The sequence below is a fragment of the Kwoniella shivajii genome, chromosome 2, assembly GCF_035658355.1.
Source record: "Kwoniella shivajii chromosome 2, complete sequence".
NCBI classification, from domain to species: Eukaryota; Fungi; Basidiomycota; class Tremellomycetes; order Tremellales; family Cryptococcaceae; genus Kwoniella; species Kwoniella shivajii.
Window position 1 is genome coordinate 1,111,263 of NC_085909.1, and position 17,396 is coordinate 1,128,658.

A 17,396-nucleotide genomic window follows, 5' to 3' on the forward strand; every position below is an offset into this window, starting at 1 on the left:
GTCGACTTCCAATGAACCAAATTGTTTGTTTGTTGGTCGCCATAACGACTTTTGTCGCTCGCGCTTCTCAATGGTAGACTGGCAGGTATGTGCACAATTGTAAGCTCCAGAAGTCTACAGTCAGTCGATTTTACTTGTCCAACTGAAAAAGTCAATGGAGTGTCGTTAAATATAAAAAATTCGGGCAGCTCATACTTGCCAATTCCGCAATTGGTCTCATGAGCTAAATCCAGCAGGACATCCGCTATCGCTAGTAAACGCGCGATCCCGGAGGCAGTGTATGAGTCGAAATCGCTTCATGCAAGTGTACAAGGCATTCTCCTGAAACTACCTCTTTCCACTATAACCACTACCGAAAAAAATAAGAAAACCCAATCCTATTAGATTCCTTTATTTTTCGTTTATGCGGTCTTTTCACCTTGAGCAACCTTGGAAGCTACAGCAGCGGCTACGGCAGGGTTGAGTCGCTATAAGAGTATAAATGTCAGCGATGGGCTTATTCCAGATAGAAGCGACGTTGCTCGGTTGTAGAGATGGAATAGGATTGGTAAGATCAGAGTAGGATAGTGTGGTGAGAAATAACTCACCTTACCGTCTTTGAAGACGGCTCTAGGAGGGGGAAGTCGGTTCTTTCGGGAGTTGATAGCTCCAGGTTTAGCTGATCGGACTCGGACAACTAATCACCACCATTGACGAGTGACAAAGTCAGCAAACACGCTCGTGGACGACAACAGCAATTCCATTCAAACTAGTGAGCGGAATGGGAAAAGGTTTAAAACTCACTCTTGGCGTGGATAGCACATGAGATACAGTAACAGAGTCGGATGTAAAGTTTAGGGAGAGCGTACTCGGCGTAAACGGAAGCTTCGGACAAGTCTCGTACGGCAGCAGCTTCAACCATGTTCTTTACGGTGAATCTCTTGATGGCTTTGTCCTATACAAAGAAGGAAACAGGTCAGCCCTCGTTCCACGTATACTAAGATTTCTCCGTCATCCACTGATGCTCCAACGTAACACGTTTCCCATACGATCTTCGTATCCATCCATCTACATTGCTTCTTCATTGAACATGGTCATTGTCCCAGCATTGTCACAGCATGATAGACCTCATCCTCCTACAAAGATCCAATCTTGTGTCGTGTGTTCCATGATTCTTCTCCATGATCCATTCCTTTCTTTTTCTTGCATAATTTCATGATCAAGCACACCGCAAGTTGCCATGAAAACCCACCTTAGGAACACATCGTGAACAGTTTGAGCATCTAACGAATTTAACGTGACCTCTTCCTTTCTTGCTTCGGCCACCGCCTCGTCTTTTGAATGTCATTTTGTCGAATAACTATTATAGATAATTCCTACAGTCAGCGATAGTGTTCCTCCCTGTGTCCTTTCTAGCAGGTTGATATCCTGGTCGCACGTAGGTAGGTGGATTCGCCGAGTGTTGAAAGAGGCAAAGGCTGGAACAGGGAAGTGTGGACAGGATGGATGGATGAATGGAGGAATTGAGGATACCTACAGAAGGTCTTGAAGTGTTGGCGACTTGAAGACTGAAGAATGAGACGACAATGTCGACTTTTGATGATATCTGTAAATGGTAGTAGCAAGCAGTAACCAAGCGAAGCAAGCGGTCAACCTGTCACCTAACGCATCAAGGCAGGCATGAACCAGCGACAGTTGCAGCAAACCCTCACACACCCATACATCGAACTGGTGGGATTGACCATCTGCATTCCCTCACACCACTCAAAGTGCAAATACACGGGGGTGCGTGAAAGGAATAACAAGGGGACAAGTGTGGCAGTGGAATCGGAGCTAAGGTATTGTAGCGTCCCGTCGGGAAAAAGCTTAACGCCGATGTCTACGATAGTGGATTCGGCTGCCTTCATTTCATCGGCAACCGATATTTATCTCTCTGTACATGTATTTCCCAGACCTCGAACAAAATAAGTAAGGACGACCAAGAACGAGAGCCAGATCATGATGAACAAGTCAGTTACGATGAATATATGCTGAAAGCATCTTGCATCTGTAAGTATATACATGGCATATCGCGCTGAGAGCATGTAATCGCTAGTCCTCCTTCTCCTTTTCTGTCCTTCTGTACTGCATCGATTCGTCTGGTACATCTTACCTTACAGCTGGCATCGTTTGCCATCTCGTTTGATATTCATGGTTGATATGATCACACTACAGATTTGTCATCTTGACCTCCAGATAATACGTTTCACCCGAACAATTATCGTCTGTTTCGAGGAATCTCATCCAGTCCTTCCTATCCTGTCCGTAAAGTATGAATTAAGCAACAAAAAGTATGAGCAACAGCACCCGGGATTCTCAAGTGGTCCCCCACCTTGGTACTGGCCGAGCGATACACAGCTTAGTTTCGCAGATTTAGATACATGTCAATACGAAATAGGATGGTAGGTGGCTATAAACATTACTTAAGAGGTCTGTGTCTATACAATTACATACTTGAGCAGATCAAACGGGATGCGACGTTTTCTATGTTCTATGGCCGTTGCTAAAAATCGAATATGTGGCGGCACACATATAGGGAGATCCTGTTCACGAAACCTGTCACATGCTTCCCTCGTTTATGGTATAGCCCAATCGTGGCTGCTAGAATAGCGAAAAGAACTTGTTCAGCACTGAAAGACGGCGGGTTGAGAAAGCAAGCGTTGAAATAACATGACAACTCGCTCGTTAGTCACCGTGTTGGCACCCAATAGCATCCTTTCTCAAGTACCATCATACTTTTGACGGTCCTTTTGCCCCATCAAATGGCAGGCACGTACTTAAGTAAGTGCTAGGAACAGCATCGCTCATCAAATGAGAACGCTGTATGAAATCTCTACACATGCCTGAGGTTCAAGTTACCGTAGTGATGGCTTGTCGGATTTCAACGGTTTGCTTGAAAGATCGAATCAATCAGTGCTGGAACGACACATTCGGTAGTGCCGGTGAAGGTTGCTCTCTTTTTCGAGTATAATCAAACTGTTGACCAGTATCTCGGTTGCATGGTATCAAGTAACACATATTCATAAATCTACATTGTCCATACATAATATTTGTTTCTTTTCAAGTGTAAGTACATCAAGGTTTCATAGTTAAAAGTGTGAAGATGAGTCTATCGGTAACTTCTTCTACTTTCTTTTCTAATGTTTTCGTTGATGCCTCATGACCAGCATTCTCATACAATCTGCCCAGTACGATATGTTTACCATTTGGATGTTTGTTTTGGACTTCGGCAAGGTATTTCAATGAATGTCCAGGAACGACCCGTGTATCGTGATCTGCCGTTGTGACTAAGATAGAAGGATATCCAACATCTTCACGAACGTTATGTAAAGGTGAAGTACTGAAAAGTGTTGGTAAGATATTAGGATCTTCTGGTGATCCATATTCACCAGTCCACATTCGACCAAGAGTCTATTATCAATGAGAAAAACGTAGATGGATCAGCGAGGTTTCGTCATACCAGTGATGACACTACTGATGGATGCACAGCGACATACAAATTTGTGATATCTGACCAGATCGGTTATTGCCACATCTGCAAATACAGTATTGAACAATTCGGGATATCTGTTCACACATGCCGTCACTAATAAACCACCGTTCGATGTCCCGTATGTTGCTGTTAATTGAGGTGTAGTCAATCCTTTATCTTGTAGGTATTTAGCGGCATAGGAGAAATCATCCCATCCGATATAACGTTTGATACCGAGCGCAGCATCATGCCATCGTTTACCGTATTCGCCACCACCCCGAATACCCGCAATCGCGACACTACACAATACCATATCAGCTGTATGACTCTCAGAATGTTCGTAATGAGTGAACTTACATTCCACGAAGGTTTCGCATGAACGAGGCGAAAAAGGCATCATAATGAGGAGTTAAAGGAGCGCAAAAACCACCATAAGCGTGAACAAGTGTGGGGTTAGGTTTCGATAGGTCCAAATCGTGAGGATGACAGATGAACATTGGTATCTTGATTCCATCATGAGAATCATAGAATACTTGAGAGCAAATCAAAGTTTCTTCCGCTGGGGAATGAGCAGAAGTAATACTGCTTATATCGACATTTAATCCATCATCCTTTTTGATGACTTGACCTTTGAGGACGTAAGAAGGTGCAACCCAAGTATCGACTGCAAAGTAGAAATCATCGGTGTCGAATCTGGATGATATAGCTTTGATCGATCCGTGTTCTGGAATTACGACATCAGATGATTTAGCTGTCCTTAATTCTTCTTCAGGTACAGGAACTTCGGTATTTGGATCCAAGGCGATATCACCTTTGGTTTCTTTCGCATTAGCTGAACCAAGTTGCTTGCCAGTTGATGCGTCGACGAATACTACCGACGCACAGGCGTGCTTGAGGTAAATTAACACGAGTAGTTTACCCCCAACTACTTGACCAACGGAGAGTTGATGGCCTTCATCGTCCGCTGATACGAATTCTTTGATTGGGAGAACAGAGTCTGCTTCGGTCCGGTCCCAATCGGCAGTATCGAAAGAGACGATACGTCCAGTAGAATGTCCATCAGCTGTTGTATAGAATAGGTGTGAATTAGATGGTGTTGATCCGACATCTGAAGTGTAGCACATTAGTGATTAATCTGTGGACAAGATTCGGATTGGTTCTTACATCTAGTCTCTCCTGTGTAACCTTTGGTAACCCATTTCCTTTCTTTTCTGATCAATGATTCGATTTTATGTCCGTCAACTTTACTAGGCCCATCCGGAAGCTCTACGATAAGAAGTTCCGTTTCAGGATTGGTATTTCGATAGACGTCCATTGTGAGCCAGCTCCGTTCAGTACTCTTTTCAGAGAGATCCGAGGAAACGACATATGCTTTACCGACAAAACAATCGATGAAATCGCCACTGAAGCACAATACTCCCACGTCGCAAGTTTGTGATTCACCGATTCGATGATAAAACATTCCGAAAGCACCATCAGCCGACGCAAGCGCATCTTCGTGCATATCATAATCGACACTTCGCTTGTAGATGAAGCCCTAAATCCAATTCAAGAGGAATATCAACATCGCAGGTTCGCCGAATGGAGGACAAGAACACTCACTTCCTCTCCGACCCAAGTCACCCCAAAGGTGAACTTGGATCCTCCCAGAGGACGTTCGATGACTTGTTTCGTAACAGTATCGTAAACTCGCAAAGATTGCCAATCACTCCTATAAACTCGTGAATACTGTTAATAATAGCAGAATACCAAAATATTGTCCGAACTTACCCAGAGGTTTGAAGTACAGCACACCATAGCTTACCACTAGGACTGAATGAATGCGCATAAAGAGAGGTATCGTCTTCCTTGTTTAAATCAAAGAAGATTTCGGGTCCATCGGATCCCGGTTGTTTACCGAAATGTTTTGAGAGGTTTTTCGATCTAACCAAGATGTCTCTTGGCCAAGTACCGGTATTGAAACTCCAGTAATAATATCCATCAGCTTGAAGTTGAGGTGTATCCATGCGTTCATGATTATAACATGATTCAACTGCTTTCTCAAGTGAGTCTCTTAGAGGATGATTAACAAGTTTCGGGATTGATAACTGCATTTTTAATGCCGAAGTAGAACACAGACGTCAGGACAACGGATATGGCCGATACACAACACAGAATGAGGAACACGAGTAGGTATCTCACACATACCTTGTTTTGTTCTTGTATGAATTCCTTGGTAGAATCTGATTCTAACTGTTCGAGTGATCTCCAAGGATCCTTGATTTCAATTCCGAATATATCATCGACCACACCACCATCTTGAGGAGGTGTTGGGTATTGTATGGAGGATTTCTTGGCCAATCCCCAATCAGATGATGATACTGTGAAAGATGATGCTGATGATTTATTGGGATGATTATGTAATGCTCCAAGAGGAGTTTTAGATATACTCGCTCCTGCAAAAGCCATTATGTAGATTACTCTATTCTCTTTGGTGGGATGAGACAACCGGGATATCAGATATGATAAAGATTTTTTTTGGAAGAGATTGCTGGAGCGAGGTTAACGAGTCATCCTTTTCTTATGTACTTCTCGCTCCACTTGTCGGTATCTGATCGAACCTCAATTCCCTATCGAATTCCAGCGCCAACTTGGAACGAGCCTGAAAAGGTGAAGCATGCGACCCCAAAGCTATCCAGCGCAATGTGTAGTGACACTGGAGCTAAGAGTTGCATTTGTATCGGTCAATCATTTATACAGAGGCGCGCGCTATTTGACATTCTGGTAGAGATCAGCTCCGTAAGCTATTTTCCGAAAGCCAAAGTCCGGCGGACCGCAATGAGCGGCTCGGTGTATCGATCGATAACAATGAGGTTGAACGAACTTGATTGATGTCGAGACACCATGCATAGAATATGGCTTGAACGACGGAGACTACTAGCCCCGAATACTGATGTGGATCTCCTACTTTAGTGAATGAACTTAAGGAGGAACGACTCTTGATCTAACCTGATCCGACATGACCTTGTCTCCTGGATTCAACCGAAAACATACGAGTACACCTCAGCGCCTTCTGGTTCAAGCGCCTTTTCAAAGGGACTAACGAACTTACGTAAATACCGTTTGTACGCAGAGTTCAGAAGGCTAAGGAACCACTCACATCGACGCAAAATCACGTCTACACCTCTCTCTCTCCTCGCAACTATACTTTATGTTGATCCAAAACGGAGAGCGCATTTCTTGATAATGCATCGTCTTTCTATATCTGGCTGAAATGACAACCTCCTCATCAGCAGCGGAACCGTCAGCCGACATTCGACTATATAAGAACCGTGCATCTTATTCATTATCAGCTGCATTACATATCTTTCATGAAGTTCCCGTCGCACATGTAGCGTTCATCCATCCAGGGGATGCTGAAGGGAGTACAGGAGGAAGAAAAGAAACCATCATGAATATACCTTTGATCACGGTTATAGTTTGTGATGGTGATGACGAAGATGATCAGGATAGCTATGCAGTGTACCTTCATACGTGAGTAAGAGTCTGATTGGAATCACGCTAATTATCAGTCATCGTCACTCCGGTTTGGTTGAAGCTGTTTCCAGTGGGAAACATGGCATAACAGCCTCAACCACAAAAAGTGAGTCCTCACAAAATGGTATCATCCTGTACTGACTAAATTCGTAGTCGACGGAATGATATTTTCTCCTACTGCCCATGATCATACACTCAATTACCGATCTGCTACCTTACATCTGCGCGACCCCCAAGTCCTTGATGACGAGACTGACCACGAGGAGAAACGATCCGCACTTGCCGCCGTGACTGACACCGTGACAGGATACGGCAGGATCGCAACTGTTGGGGTACCAGAAGATGCATCCGTGAAGCGGACTACTGTAATTCGATGTAGGATAGCTGCCGTTAGTTGTAAGCAACGGTTTGGAGGGTTCAACGGCGCCAAAGAACCAGAACCTGATACCCCAGAAGGACACGAGAACGATGCTTTCACAGGAGTTGTACCTTGTTGGACTCAATGGGGAGAGGCTATTGGCTATGGCAAAGACAAAGAACAGGTCAAAGATGTACTAGGGAATAGAACGGAAGATGGGAAGTCATTTGCTGAAAAAGTAGCATGGGCAAATGAAGACGTCCAGGTTGAAGGTTTAGGTATGAAAAGAAAACCAGTCAATAGATTCAGCTAGATATACAAATACAGCAATTGATACATACATGTATACTACTATGTCATCTATATCTACACAATATTATTCTTTATTTCTATATTAACAAAATACCAGCTTCCCATCCTAAATCATACATTGTCTGTCTCCAATCAACTTTTACATTTGGTCCAGCGAGTGCACGTTTCCTCCATACCTCTTCCATCAATTCTAGTGCAGGTCCAGTGTTTCCGAACGCTTTAGCTTCTGGACCTAAGCATTCAAAGCATTGTCTAAAGTATGCTTGTTGAGCTAAAGTTTCACAATGACATCCTGCGAGTGTAATTGGTAGAACAACAGCTCGATGAATCTGGACATTCGGATGTTGTATGTCTAAACGATTTAGAGCTTCCATCGTATCTGCTACAGCAGCTGCTATTTCAGGTACTGTTCATCTTGATCAGCAAACATTCACGTATCATATCACACTCACCCCTTGGGAATGGTCCATTGAGTGTCACCGCCAAGAGGACTTTTGCAGAACCATGGAAGACATCACTCATAACTCTTCGTAAAACACTAGCTGAATCAGCTGTTGGTTCTTCTTCTTCCGTTGACGGTTGATCGAGATGAGATTCCCTCCAAGCTCTTTCGTCTAGTATCTTCTCTACGGTAGCTGCTCGATCAAGCAATTCCTTGTATGAAAGACACCCTGCTGCTTCCGCCCGATCTTTCCATTCTGATAAAGCGATTGTCTCGCACATTGCAAGAAGCTATTATATGGTCAGCAGAGCCCACTATCATTTTTTTACTCACCGTAGTACTGTCACAGCCCATCAATCTGTCCATCAATAACGTAGGTCTATTCGGAGGCGCTGGATTGCCCGATGGCAAGTGGTCAAGCAATCTTCGATACATTGGCAAGAGACTAGAAGCTTTGTTTTGTGTCACTGAATTGATGATGTCGGACCAAATCATATGCTCGATGAGTAGCCGGTATCTTGACCAGGGACTAGGACCATTCATCTTTTTGGCTCTAATAAGGTGGGGTTTAGCTAACGAAGCAGGGAGACAACCAAACACGATTGTGATTGTTTGTCACTCACTTTGACGCATCCCCTTGTAATTCTGGCGACGAATACAAAGCCGCACTCAGACATCTCTGCAGAATCGCTAACAGTTCTTTCAAATGCTTGGATGTCCCACCGCAGAAAAGATGATAAGAAACCGCAAACAGCACAGAAACGATTATTTCTTCCGCCGTTAGATCTTGAGGCGAAATGAAACGGAGTCGCTCCATCGTCTTATGATGAGAAGCAGCAGCTACTTTTGCATCCGCGTCTTCGTCATCATCGATGTTTGTCAATGTTGCGGAACCTTCATACTCATTGAATAATGATATTCGGGGCATGATGGGCGACATGTTGCGCGGTCTCCTCTTGGTTCTCTGTGCGACCATGTGTAAAGCGGCAAGCGACGAAACACTTGTGAGAACCTCTGTTCGTTGAAGTGCTAAGGGAGCAACGAAATCACCCATCGAGATCGAGATACCCATTATTCTATATTGTATCGGAAGAACGACATTGAGGTAATGATGAAGGTAAACGATGTTGGGCGTTGTGTCGGGCGACAGACCTGGTGAAGGAGATGGAAGAGTGAACAAAGGTGTATCATGAGTTATTGGATTGGTAGTATTTTCAGTAGTATTGTTCATTTCGGGTGGTGGCTGTGGACCGAAAAGTATACCCCAAAGAGCATCCATACTCATATCATTCATTGAAGGAATACTAGGTATCAATGCGCCTAAATCTACTGGTCCGTTCGTTTCCATTATTGGAGGGAAAACACTTGGATCCGTTATCATTCCAGAATAAGATGGATCCGCATAACCGTTAGAGAGTGCTGTAGAATTTGTCTGAAAAGTTTGTTCGGTCATTTCTCCACCAGTTCCGGTGGTATTCGTTGTTGTAGGTGATATGTTCCATCCAAGAGCTGTATTACTTGAAGATGAAGCTAAATTCCAGAAATTCTGATTATCCGTCATCTCCATTTGCGTATCTAATACCATTGTTCGATCTTGGTCATCCTGCGATGGATCATTAGATGCTGCAGTATCGTCAATCATTATCGACGGTGCTACACTCTGATCTCTCCTATCGCTATCGGTAGAACTTGCTTGTCTACCCTTATTGGACCTTTTCGAAAGTACTGTTTGTTTACTGCGACAAAAGAATGGTATAAGGGTACAATCGATACGATAAATATGAGCGAATGACACACATGTTTTGTTTTGCTTTTTTGGCATTGTCTTTTTCCTTTAACCATTTAGGTCTTTTGGCTCCATATCCCATACATTCTATTCCAAGTCTTGAACAAGTAGCACAAATAGGTTTTGCTTCATCACAACGCTGTAAATAAATGGTCAGCTACGAGATAAGTTCGATATATGTATACTAAATACTTACTTTTTTCCTTAATCTACAAGTTATACAACCTGTTTTCCCTCTTTTCAATTGATTGTGGCCACCTGGAGTATCCACATTATCACCATCATCCAAGACTATGGGTGTAGGTGTTGGGCCGAATAAACTTTCCAAATTGAAAGGCTGAGAAGATGGACCTGCCATTATCGTATATATGTGACAAGATATTGCTTGCTTGCTTGCTTTCGTTTGGGCGTCTTTTCTGCTATGCTATTTGTGAAGGATAATACGATTGGAAAGGAAAAGGAAACATGAGTTGACTCCGCGTCTTTGCGCTGGGAGAGATGATAAGAGCGCCGAATGTGAATTGTTTATAAAGTCACCGCCAGGAAGCATCGGAGCTACAGCTTATTTTGGCTTTGGCAACAAGCATGATTCAGGTAAAGAACGGGTGCCAGAGGAGAGGCCACATTCCTTTCGGGTCTGACGGAAACAAGTAGGAACCCCTCAAGCTCAGGGTTCATGTCAGGCTTACTCCGTATGTGCCTGCGTGATTAATATTCTTCCCAGAGTATAGATTGGAGCTGGCTTCCTACTCAATTGTAGATAGCGACAGGAGATGTCTTCCGACCGGGCCTGACAGTGCATCAAAGCAGGTTTCGTGCATCTCCATGAATCATGTAGCGTCTTGATGACAGGATATCATACATATAGATTTCTGTCAAGATTCAATAGTCATTGAATATGCAGATGTGACTAATAGTGAGCTAGCTTAGCGCAAGGACTCTGAGCGAATATGCGATTCGCCCACTCTGTTGGCTTTAGTGCATAGTGCTCGTACGATCCTACGTCTACGCTCTCACAGCCCCAGCCCATTTCGGCCATTTCGAGACGTGCTGATTTCGCCAAGATATGGCAAAAGGTAAGCAAAATGAGAGTGATATTCCGCAAAAACGCGTTCCTGAAAGTCCATCCTCCACATCTTGCATTGAACTGGGACATTCAGTCACATCACATATCATTTCATTGTCATCCTCACTCTTATCAATGCAAGGAGCGATCGAATCAACCCGCACACCTCGAAGACCGCCACGAACTACCTAGCTGACCTTTCTCTCTTGAATAATGACAACTACATGGCGATGCGCCGAATTACTCCGAGGAGAATCATCAAAGAAATATGCTCTAATCATCGTAAATCAACCTATACGGAAAGACTTATTGTCAAAAGCATGGACCGCTGCTGAGGTAAGATTGTGTGCGGACGGTGGGGCGAACAGATTATATGATATAGATGAGGATAAAGAGTGAGTGTCCACTCTGGCCATCTGAATGAAAATTGAAGAGTAAATGGTTTCGAGCAGGTATTTAGTGGGGCTAATTATCGAGTTTAGATATATACCTGATCTGATCAAAGGAGATTTCGATTCTATAAGACCAGAAGTACTTGAATATTATAAGAAAGAACATGAAGATACAAAAGTGATTCATGATAAAGATGAATACTCAACTGACTTAATGAAATGTATTGATGAAGTGGATGAATCATACGCATTAGTTTTATTAGGTGGATTATCTGGTAGAGTAGATCAAACTGTACATACAATGTCATTACTACATAAAACTAAAAGGGAGATATATGTTTTAGATGGTGAATCTTTCGCATGGCAACTTCCAGCAGTAAGTACACATCCTCTATAGTCATTCGCTTCATGTTTTGTGATTCATTCACACATACAAATCAACTTTCATGACTACGATGAATTTAGCTGAAGTATATTTCACTAAGGGGAAACATGAAATTGAGATTGATCACAACACGATGGGTCAAACATGTGGTATTTTACCTGTTGGAATAGATAGCGCCAAGGTGAAGACAAGAGGGTTAAAATGGGATACAGGTAGGTTTTGACCTTTGTGTGATCTCCTTCATCTTTGCTAAATCTCCTCACCTTGAGGAGACCCCTACCATATTCACTCCCTTCGTCCTTCTTTCCCTCCTCTGTCTCATGGTTCTGGAATGGTCCATTTGAGCTGATATTACGTGGAAAGACTGGGAAACGTCACTAGGCGGTAATCTATCAACGTCGAATCATCTTGTTCCGGAGAACCCAACAGTTTATATAGAAAACAATAGACCCATCCTATGGACTTGCGAAATACGTCCCTTATCATAGGATCATTATGAATAATGCATTTAGCAGACCCAAATCCCTTACTCCTCTAGCGATTCCGCTTCATGCCTTGACCGACATCTGAAGTACAGTGAGAGGTGACTAGATTCCTATTTGATCACATGTCACACCCTGCATTCAGTATCATATGCCGTTCACAATGCTGGCAAACCTTTCCACTTTGATCGTCTGTCATCCACCTCTCATCATCCATCAACACGACCATCTCCACATATTGATTAAACGATTGACTGCTGGAAAGGAATGTTTTGCTGGAATCGTCGCTGCACCGAAACCCTCCGTCGGAAATATTACCGTGTCCTTCGATTGCAATTGACGTCACACATCTACGTTCAAATTGTATGCGATAATGAGGTATTTCCTATTTATCCTAGCATAACATCTTCTCATCGAAGATACATCACGCCACTGCGAAATTCACCATAGCTGAGCCTTGAATCTGAATACAATATGCCCCGCGAAGAGGATGATTCTCTCGCTCAAGTCGAGCATGATCAATATCACTCTACAGCTTACAGTGCTGCAGGGGCCGCTCAAATGAGGTACGTATGTTTCTCCATGTGGTCCGGAGTACTGGAATGTGCTGCATCCTAAGATCATGACGAGAACTTGAGCTGACAGAGAGTTGAAACGGGCTCAGCTTCACACCTATCAATCAGATTCATCAACATCTCTGTGGACTCCATATATACTCTCATGATCCTAAAAGGGCCGTCAAAGCTCATCATTATTGTACCCACCTTCGAAAAGATTTACATCAATGTGTAATTTACGATAGTGATGATAAGAATGCAAGGCTGATCGGTGAGTTTTCCGGTGGCAATTTCGTAACAACCCAGAGGGGGATCAGAGGAGATTGCGGAAGGAGGCGGCAAGTTGGCTCAAAATCGCGTGAAATTCACATGTGAGATGCTGATAAACTCGTATGGGGAAAACAGGTATAGAATACCTCGTACCTGAAGAAGTATTCATCAAGCTACCAGAAGAAGAAAAGAAGGTATATACAACATCTCCGCCGGTGCTATATCAGCTGATTAGGGCTGTGGAACACATCTCAGTACTGGCATTCACACAAATATGAAGTTGATTCAGGCATGTTAATGCTAGGTACCAAAGCACTTGTTCCCAGTAAGTCTTTGATTTCTCTCACAGGGAAACAAGATTTTGGAGATAAAGTGTAACAAGATCTTGAAGTGGAACGGTGGACTGATATTCAGTTTCTTCAACTTGAACAGACGCTATGACGGACCTTGCAGAACGTCCAGCTATGTTAGAGCTTCATCGAACGTATGGAAAAACGACTCATACTTGGTATGCATATCTTTCAATCTTAGCATCTGAATCTATATAGATACAACTCGCTATTACGAAAGAACGACTTGAAACTAACATGACATGTGATGATGCCAGGGCCTTCGACCAATATCCTGATCTCCCATTAGGTCCTCCACAGGTGATGATGGCTTATACGGAAGATTCCCAAGTTGATGAAGATTTACTGAATGAAAGAGACAAGTATGTATATTCATCTCTTTCATTCTATCCAAGTCAAGTCTCATCTTAGTCTCAATCTCAAGCTTCTTGTTGGAAACATATTGCTAATATATATTTGCGTTGATAGGGAAATGGGTGTTGATACAGCTGCTAAAAGAAGAGTACGAGAAGAATATCTGATCAAAGAAGATTTGGAAAGACCGCCTGCAGAAGGAGCTGACCAAATTTGGAGTAAAGGTAGAAAAGGTCAATTGGAATGGGTTGATCAAGATTCCAAGCAATAGTAGTCATCGCATTTCTTGAGTCGACGATGTAAGACGAAGGGCAACGAAGTAAACGGTATGAAAGTATGAATATTCACATATCTGATCGCGTGCAATCAGTAGACCATTGTAAGAGGCAATAGTGATAGCCTGGGAAAAAGTGCGGTCATTCATGCACTCTTCCACATAGGATTATAACTCTATGAAGGCGATACATAACGAATACGTGCCGTATATGAGATACAAGTGTACAATGCCCTTTTCCTAATTCTATATTCAAGCAATAAAAGAACAATGTGTGATTTTACATATCAGTTGGAACGGGTAGGAATTGGCCTATTATGACTGAAGGAAGATCAAAGACCTAGAAATAACGTTGATTAGCAAATGTAAAGTTCGGATCGCTGACGAGAAGAGAACTTACATTTCTTCTAATCGTCACGCAACCTGTGCAGTTCAATACAGAGTTAGGTTTAATTAATCCTACAGGTTGGAAGAAATTTTGCGTAGTATTTTCAAAAGCGTGAACAGAGAAATTTTCCCAATATGACACGACTCTATCATGCCGATATAATCAGTAAAACGAACCATGTAGATACTACAATTCAACTCACGATGGATTTGAGAATAGCTCATAAATATACGTTTTGTTTCCTAGTAGATCTGTATCGGTGCGATCTACGAGTTTACAGAATTCTGGATTCGCATAACATACTTCCCCCGTTCGACGCCATACAGCCGTAGGTGTTGCCGAGTAGGATATGAGTTTTTCGAGTTCCTGCTCACAATGAATTAGTTTGACTCTCTTTGCAAGAAACATGCTTGGACTCACAATGAGGGTCCTCTGGAACGATCTTTCGAGAAACACTTCATCCTCTTCTGACATAGGCATCCTGTTCACGATTTAGCTGATATTCAAAACACTCATATCATTCAACTCACTGTAAAGCGATTAAACTAGGTCTGAAAGATGCAAGGGCACGAGCCACACGAAGAGTGTCTTGCTGATCAAAGCTGCTAAAAGTAAGCTTTAATAATTTGACAGATACTCAGCGACTCACTTTTTAGTCAAGTAGTCCATCAAAAAGTGATAACCCTGGATGTAATCACTTAACATATTCATCAGCTGTGGTACAGTGAAGATCATTAAGACACTTACTATGGCTTTACCACGGTTTTGTAGACCTCTGCGGGTGTTAAGCCTTTGCCGACCTTTCCCAGAGTATTGGTTGTTGGTTTAGGTTCAGATTGATTTTGTATTTGGTGCGCAGGGAACTGGTTCATCTGATTCTGCGGTTGAGACTGAGTTTGACCCATACTGTTCAACATATTTTGGGTCTGATCTACAGGCCAACCTTGACTCTGCCAAGTAGGGTTGTTAGGTGAGAGGTCACTGTATGTTCCTGGAGAGAAAGATTGTCCTGCACTGGAAGGTGTTGGCAGTACAGCGAATTGATTGGGAGTGACGTTGGACGCCACAGGCGATGGATTAAGCCATGACTGGTCAAAGGCTGTTGTTGAGCTGATGGTCGATGCGTTCATGTTATCAAGTGACATCTGCCGGCCGGCTTCGTCTAAAGGATCAATACCTGGGAAGATCGGAGAAAGATTTCCGAAAAGAGAATCAAGCATTTGATATTCGGTGTTCGCAGCCGTCCCATTTCCTATGAAACCTGGAGGTCAACATCAGCAAAAGGGCGATTGAATAGAGTCATATCACTTACCAGTATTTTGATTCTGGGCACCAGCATTCCACGATCTTGTGGGGTCTGCCAGATTGAGTTGAGCCGAACCTGTTATTGATGATGGATCCGTCTGTGGAGGTGGACCAGAGAGCCAAATGTCGTCAGGCAAACGTGATTGTTCGAGAACCTGAGTTTGTTGCGGTAGGGAAACATTGGATAGGATATTAAATTGCGATTGAATCTGAGGAGGTTCCGAAATTTGCTGATTGGATGCAGGCGGTGGAGAAGAACTACTGCCTTGACGCGTCCTTGATGCGACTGTATCAATAAAGATAGGTCATCCGATATCAGCAACGTCAACAAGAATGATCGATTTGAGACGACTTACGTCGCTCTTCACCTTCCAGCAGATACTTGGCCTTTTTCCGTACACCTTCGACGCATTGATCTGCCAAGCCCTTCTTGACACATCTAGTACATGGTCGTTCTGTACGACCAATGAAATTTTGCGATCCCAAATCACCAGTATAACGGAGCATAGAAATACGCGGGAATGCCGGAAAGAAAGATAAGAAGAGTCGTCATCCATAACGTCAGCGAAATCTGTCCCCATACAAATTATCCGATCACGTCTCGCGGATAAAATCCTCTGGAGGAGAAAAGTCAACAAAACTCGACTTACGTTCGTCGCATGTCAAATGTGATTTTTGACAAGCCAGACAAGCTTTGGCGACTTTTTTTCTCGCTTTGTGTTCGTTTACACCACCTTCTTTTTTCCCTTTCCCCTTATTCTTTCCCTTCGCTGAATTGTTACCTCCAGAGATGCTAGGTGCAGAGCCACCACTTGTACTGCTGCCGGCTACGTTTTGTGGTGCCAAGGCGGTGAGACTAAACTGATGAGGTGAAGTTGACATTGAATCACCTGTCGTTGATGAGATTGATCCAGTGGAATCGGATCGTGTAGGTCGACCCCATGACATTTGTCTTTCCTGCATTCTCGCAACAGCAGCAAGATAATTTTCGGCTGATTGATCAATCATTTTTTGGTGAAGTTATATTGTTTTGTTACGAGGACAGGATAGGTGGGATTGAAGAACAAATCAAGTGGTATTTTATAGGTTCATGAATTGAGCGAGTTGGAATTTGTCATTCGTTTGACCATGAGAAGGAAGTAAATCCAAGCAAGGATCGCAGTTACCAAATTTTCCGTTTGAAGATTACGGTGAGCGTGGGCAAGAACAAGCGAGGTAGATAAGTGGATAGCGTTTCCAAATGTATGTTTATTTTGGGCGTTCGAATATATGATCGGATTATCAGAAGCGAGGTTGAAAACGGATAATCAGTTATCAAAATCGACGACAGTAAGGAACGTGTGTTGTGATATCGGTTGGGCGGTAAGGTGAGTCACAAGGAAAATAAAAATTGGTGATGGGCTTGTGACAATTAGATAGGATTTTATATAGAGGAGAAATGGAGATTGATCGTTCGTGAAAAGGAGAAATTCGCACAAACAGGCAGATGATAACAAGGGATTAAGATAGACCGATAATCATAAACGCAAGCGCTTAAGCAAGGTATTTGAGTCTCCAGGATAAATAAAAATATCAAGTGGGGTTGAAATTAAATCAATGATAATATTGATTGAGTTAAGGGTGTTCATGGTGACATTGGCAGGGTTTTACCAGAAAGTAGACGGTTTCG

At 43.0% G+C, this 17,396-nt stretch overlaps 7 protein-coding genes across 7 annotated transcripts; 3 read left to right on the forward strand and 4 right to left on the reverse strand.

Annotated features, from left to right (window-relative positions):
- Positions 1-401: 401 nt before the first annotated feature.
- On the reverse strand, positions 402-1,327 carry IL334_001768 (uncharacterized protein; the record flags this gene model as incomplete). The annotated part of the gene is made up of 4 exons (XM_062933521.1): positions 402-467; positions 588-676; positions 784-934; positions 1,232-1,327. 4 exons carry the CDS (start codon positions 1,325-1,327, stop codon positions 402-404), a joined length of 402 nt encoding a protein of 133 aa, XP_062789572.1.
- A 1,766-nt stretch (positions 1,328-3,093) lies between these two features.
- On the reverse strand, positions 3,094-5,938 carry IL334_001769 (uncharacterized protein; the record flags this gene model as incomplete). The annotated part of the gene is made up of 7 exons (XM_062933522.1): positions 3,094-3,429; positions 3,516-3,789; positions 3,848-4,598; positions 4,655-5,027; positions 5,093-5,201; positions 5,261-5,577; positions 5,678-5,938. 7 exons carry the CDS (start codon positions 5,936-5,938, stop codon positions 3,094-3,096), a joined length of 2,421 nt encoding a protein of 806 aa, XP_062789573.1.
- Positions 5,939-6,743: 805 nt separating this feature from the next.
- IL334_001770 (uncharacterized protein) lies at positions 6,744-7,677 on the forward strand (the record flags this gene model as incomplete). Its single annotated transcript, XM_062933523.1, has 3 exons — positions 6,744-6,991; positions 7,042-7,112; positions 7,160-7,677. The coding sequence occupies 3 exons, from the start codon at positions 6,744-6,746 to the stop codon at positions 7,675-7,677; spliced, it is 837 nt and encodes a 278-aa protein (XP_062789574.1).
- A 76-nt stretch (positions 7,678-7,753) lies between these two features.
- IL334_001771 (uncharacterized protein) lies at positions 7,754-10,262 on the reverse strand (the record flags this gene model as incomplete). Its single annotated transcript, XM_062933524.1, has 6 exons — positions 7,754-8,082; positions 8,129-8,408; positions 8,452-8,671; positions 8,742-9,854; positions 9,916-10,043; positions 10,101-10,262. The coding sequence occupies 6 exons, from the start codon at positions 10,260-10,262 to the stop codon at positions 7,754-7,756; spliced, it is 2,232 nt and encodes a 743-aa protein (XP_062789575.1).
- Positions 10,263-11,183: 921 nt separating this feature from the next.
- Positions 11,184-12,235, forward strand: IL334_001772 (thiamine pyrophosphokinase; the record flags this gene model as incomplete). Its single annotated transcript, XM_062933525.1, has 4 exons — positions 11,184-11,365; positions 11,453-11,738; positions 11,848-11,959; positions 12,111-12,235. 4 exons carry the CDS (start codon positions 11,184-11,186, stop codon positions 12,233-12,235), a joined length of 705 nt encoding a protein of 234 aa, XP_062789576.1.
- Positions 12,236-12,703: 468 nt separating this feature from the next.
- IL334_001773 (uncharacterized protein) lies at positions 12,704-14,031 on the forward strand (the record flags this gene model as incomplete). The annotated part of the gene is made up of 7 exons (XM_062933526.1): positions 12,704-12,795; positions 12,894-13,057; positions 13,192-13,250; positions 13,312-13,381; positions 13,489-13,564; positions 13,664-13,768; positions 13,875-14,031. 7 exons carry the CDS (start codon positions 12,704-12,706, stop codon positions 14,029-14,031), a joined length of 723 nt encoding a protein of 240 aa, XP_062789577.1.
- A 283-nt stretch (positions 14,032-14,314) lies between these two features.
- IL334_001774 (uncharacterized protein) lies at positions 14,315-16,735 on the reverse strand (the record flags this gene model as incomplete). The annotated part of the gene is made up of 10 exons (XM_062933527.1): positions 14,315-14,374; positions 14,435-14,567; positions 14,625-14,788; positions 14,843-14,903; positions 14,953-15,024; positions 15,072-15,119; positions 15,170-15,683; positions 15,735-16,013; positions 16,084-16,182; positions 16,378-16,735. 10 exons carry the CDS (start codon positions 16,733-16,735, stop codon positions 14,315-14,317), a joined length of 1,788 nt encoding a protein of 595 aa, XP_062789578.1.
- Positions 16,736-17,396: the final 661 nt, after the last annotated feature.